The following is a 5,366-nucleotide window of genomic DNA, read 5'->3' as shown; positions in this document are numbered from 1 at the left end:
AAATTAATTAAAATTAAATAATTCTTTTAAAAAATTTAATATTTTTCGACTTTTATAAGAAGCCAACGAATGTTATTGTGTATAAAGTTAGGAGCAGAATAATTAAAAAGATGTTTATTTGGAAGGTTTAAAAAAATAGTAAAAAAATAATTTATGAATTAATAATTAAGTCGAATGTAATAAGTAGAGAAAACAGAAACTTTATAGTAATATTATAAAAAGAGAAATAGATTTGGTGTGTTAAGATTCTCCATAAGATGTAAGGATTAAAACATAAGAGGATAGCAGTGACACCTCATTACAATTCGCTTCCAGCAACAACACAAAACATGTAGAAGCAAAAGAGAGTGACGACCGTAATGAAAGAGGCCAGAAAAGGTTAATTAAGAGAATGTCTTAAATCTGATCATTTTAATATTACAAAATTTCAAAAGAAAAAAAAAACAAGAGAGAGAGAGAGAGAGAGAGAGAGAGAGAGAGAATCTTCATTAGACATATTGAAATTTATCACAGGTATTTTACTCTTTCGGGAATCGCAATTCTCACTACTGGTCAAACTTTAATCATTTCTAATTTTACAATTTTAATCTACATCATTTAGTATATATATATATTTTTTTAATCTACAAGAAATTTGTATAAATCTGTGCATAGTTATAATATAATTTAAAGCGAGTACACTTAAATAACATCGCCTGTTGATCTGTTTAGATTATAAATTAATTTCTCGTTTATATTTAAAAAAAATTTAAATATATAATAACTAAATTAAAATTATCTTGAGTTATTAAAGAGAGAGAGAGAGAGAGAGAGAAAATACATAGAATAAACATTAAAATTTCCGTGTTTGTTCTTTAGAATAAATACTAATTAGAGTCAACATTTTCAAATTAATTTGCCTTAATTAAACTTGAGTTAATACTAGAATTATCCTAATAAGGTTTTAGAAGGGATTGGAAATGGTAGAAAGGCTATTTAGCCTCTATATTTAGAGTAGAAGTTAAAAAGTAATATTGCTTTTAATGCCTTATAAAAAAAAAAAAAAATAGGGAGAGAGGGAAAAATTATATATCTTCATTGTGGCTAAACATAAAAATATTCCATTCTAGTTTAGTAAAATCCTTTCGATCCAAACTGGAAATAACTTATATCATATACTGTATTATTGATTTTTTTTGGTCGTAACTAGACGTATCTCGAATTGCCTATCAATTGCGATAATCAAAACTATTGATTTTGATTTTGGTCATTTAAACAACTAATAGCGAAAGTCGGTGCATCGAAACTTTTATAGAAAGAAGTGAGAATAGTTTTGAATTTATTTCTTATCTTGCCGAATAAAAATCTATTCTTAAAATTTCAGTTTTATTCTGTTCGGTAAACGGCTCTACCACTTATTTTTTTTTTTTTAAGATACAGCGAATTATAATGATAAAAACTCTTCCTAAGAAATCTAAGTGAATGATTATGATATATTTTAAGAAATTAACGAAAATAAATTGTAAGTAATATAAAAATTATAAAATTCGAATAAAATAAAAAGTAGAAACTTTTAAATATTTTAAAAATAAAATCTGAATATTATAAAATATCTTGTATCTTTACATATCTGGGAAGCAAACATACGAAAAGTAAGGACAACTATGTGACAGTATTTTTTAAATTTTATCCATGAATATATATAAATATATATTTTTTTTCCAAGTGAATATCTGTAGCGGATCAATAAAATATTGTCTGTAGAAGTATTTTGTTTGAAAATTTAACAGTAAATTCTTAAAAAAAAATGGCTAAGAATAAAAGAAAATTTAGGCCCTTTCTTAGACGAGATAGGATCTTGTCTCCTTTAATTGCTCGGTCGAGTTTGAACTATCGTTTCTATTGTATCTTTTTTCATTCGTGGTTACACACCGTAGAATCGGTAATCTATATAAGTCGTTTATTAATTTTCTTTAAGTTTTTTTAGTTTAATATATTAAAAAAAATATTTATATTTAACTACATTTTCTTATATTTATTATTATTATTATTGTTTTAAGAAAATAAGATGGTTATCGATTTAAAGAGATTGATTCCCTAAGTGCTCGATAATTTAGTAGGGGGAAAAAAATATATATATATATATATATTTCTTTAGAGAGTTAAGGTTAGATAAAAATTAAAGTTGACAAAAGATGAGAGATGATGCCAAAAAAAAAAAATAAAATAAAATGATTTAAAAATAAAAGGAGTTTGAATTTATGTATTGTGTGAATGATAATTTTTTTCCTCCTTTACTCCCTTTACTCTAATTTTTATCTAAGTTTGAATTTAAATATAATTAATAATCGATTATTATTAGATTAATTTTTTAAAAATATTTCTTAGAATATTTTTTATCGATTTAGGATTAGACTCGATCGTTTTTTTTTTTTAATACAAGTTTCTTCTATGAGTTTATATATTACAGAGCCGAGACATGTTATAAATTAGACTCGACCGTGCAATATTGAGTAAAAGAAAATTATTTTCGTGTAGATTTATACTTAATTTGTTGTTCATAAAACTCAGAATTATTTATAATTCTACATTAAAAAAACAAAAAAAAATATGCTGTCAATTTTTATTGCACGAAAAAGAAAAAAAAACTGCAGGTTTAATTACGTATCGTATGAATTAAATTATTATTTTTTTCTACTCGAATTTAAAGATTTTTTTTAATGGTGTCTTTAGATATAAAATCGTCGAAGACAGTTAGTATCTGAGATTTAGTATTATCAATCTTAGGTGGCTTTATCAACAATCATTCGTGTGAAGGACCATACTTCTTTCGTTTATTTTTGTTATTTTAATACTGACTTGAAAGATCACTGCACTGTAATCAATCATATTTGATAATCTTGAGTCTAATCTATAAAGAAATGATCTCTAAAATTTCAGTTAATCAGACTTTGAAAAATGTAAAGAAGAATTTCAAATTTTTAATCTACGATTTTTCAAATCTCACACACACATTTATATACACATATTTTCTTCTTTTTTTTTAACATACGACATGAATATTTAAAGTTTTTAATAAGATAACTTGATACGTGTGGGAATAGTAAATTAGATATCGCTAGTAAGTAAATTATTATATAGTTTTTTTTACGAATAAAATCCCATAATATTGCCATTTATATCCGGATTTAGACGAGTTAAATAATCCAAGCTTAATAACATAAATATAAATAAAACGATTAGAATTTGCATAATGAGTCAGGAAGTTAACAACGAATAAAAATAATTTATAATAATTTTTTTTTAATTTAATATAAACTTTTAATTATTATTAACTTAAATTAATAGAAATGATATTATTTATTAAAAAGATTAAGACTAAGAAATATATTAGTATAAGTAACTTGTTACTTTAAATTATATTATTATAATCTATATATATATATTAATATAAGTGTATTAATTAAAATCTATATGTTTATAGTAATAATAATATATTGTTTACACAATACAACTATTATAAACATGCTGTGTTTAAGAACTAATTATAAATTTAAATAAGCATAAACATTAGCAGTCCTATTATACAAACTTCGAAATTGAACGAATTATTTATATGCTAATTATCATTTTCTGTGTTTCTGATATACGTATTACGTGTATATATATATATATATTATATAACAAACATTGCTCTATAATAAACAATGTTTAATTAAATATCATTAAAAATATATTAATTTACTTTAATCAGTGGTTCCCAACCTAATGCTTCTGATACACCTGTAATATAATAATTAACGACTTTACGTTTTATTAATAATAATAATATTATTATTATTAAGTTTCGAATCTTCTAAACATTTAGATTTTACTATTAATCCCCATTAATTCTTTGATACGCCGCTTTCTGTTTACATCCTGCAACATCTACACGATTCTAAAATGTTCACAGAAGGCCGCATCCTCCCGTTGGGAATCTCTGATTCATTTGAATAAACTTAGATTAAATTCCCAAAATTTAAAAGTTTATTTATTTTCTACAGGCTTGTTCATCTTGGCAGGTATGGTAATCTACATCTCAACTTTCAAATCCGAAGTAGGAAACAAACTGAGACCTAAATCTTCTTTCCAAGGTCCATTGTTTATATATCATTACGGTTATTCCTTTCAATTGGCAGTTGCAGCTTTGATGATGTGCGAACTCGCCGGAACTTTTGCAATCTTTCTCTATATACATTGGTACAAAGAAGATAATAAGAAACAAATGGAACGTCAAAAATTTAGCGACTTCACACCAGTCTCGGATCATACTCATTGTCAACGTCATTGGGATAAACAGAACAATTATAGACCCAGGGAAAGCAACCACGACATGTCACCCAAGCCATCTACAAGCAGAGGGCGTCGGAATACAAACGTTGGACTCCCCCATTCAGAATCGATGAGAGACTTGGCTTATTACAGCTTTCCTCCATTTTCTAGAGACACTACATGCAACACGGTGTCCACAGCAGCAGACAGAGAATATTCTCGCGAATTCTCCTTCGAAACCCTGCGAAGAACAACACCTGTCTGAAACAATACGATGTGCCTGGACCAACGGTTACATAAAAAAAAAAAAATAATAATATAAAAAAATAATAAATAGCATTAAAAAAAATCGAAACATTTTCCTCATATCAGTGTTAGGGACAACAGGAAAAAAAATCTACAAGTCTTCCCAGAAAAGAGTCTTCAGAATTGACACAGTCATATGGGAAAGACATAAAAAAATAAAAATAAAAATAAATGCTCATAGACACTAAAACAATTCATGCATCCTATTACTTCCCCTTTTATTCTACAATTTCTACAGGAACTTCAGTTAGTCTGTAGTTAAGTCATAGTGGATAAATAAGCAACGTAGCTGGATTGCTCACTAAAGTCCTCCCCGTGCCTTCTGCAGCAACAAAAATATGGATTAAAAAGAAAAAATACAGATTATTATCTTTCGTCATCCAACGGTAACTTCTTAGTTTAGATGTTCGTTTTAATTGTTGCAAAGACCCTATACATCCACACAATTAAGAATACATTCCTTTAGAAGTTTCTTTAAACGAGTGTCTTTGGATTTGTTGTTTAAACAGAACTGATTACCAGATCGGATCAACACAATCGGAGCGAGAGAATAGTTTCCCAATATCTCTCTTTCAGCAGATTTAGACTGTAAATTTAGTAAAATTTAGTATAGATTTAAAAAAAAAAAACAATATATATATTAAAAAAAGAAAAAAAAAATATAGTTCAATATTTCCTTCTCGTCCCCCGATCCAACAAAGGTGAACGAAATTAATAATAATAATAATAATAATAATAATAATAAATTATCTTAGGAATGACGTTTA

The 5,366-nt window shown here is 26.1% G+C and overlaps 1 protein-coding gene across 1 annotated transcript in view; it reads left to right on the top strand.

The window, feature by feature from the left end:
• Positions 1–4,926, top strand: part of LOC111623102 — a 9,647-nt gene extending 4,721 nt beyond the window's left edge. Inside the window, exons 4-5 of the mRNA XM_023365583.1 lie at positions 514–551; positions 4,026–4,926. Of these exons, the coding sequence (XP_023221351.1) occupies positions 514–551; positions 4,026–4,558 (571 nt within the window). The 3' untranslated portion in view covers positions 4,559–4,926. The remainder of the gene's footprint in view (positions 1–513; positions 552–4,025) is intronic.
• The last annotated feature ends 440 nt before the right edge of the window (positions 4,927–5,366 follow it).

The sequence above is a fragment of the Centruroides sculpturatus genome, unplaced genomic scaffold (genome assembly GCF_000671375.1).
Source record: "Centruroides sculpturatus isolate CEXI.00-Female unplaced genomic scaffold, Cexi_2.0 scaffold346, whole genome shotgun sequence".
In the NCBI taxonomy this organism is placed as follows: Eukaryota; Metazoa; Arthropoda; class Arachnida; order Scorpiones; family Buthidae; genus Centruroides; species Centruroides sculpturatus.
This window is presented reverse-complemented; position numbering and strand designations above follow the sequence as displayed.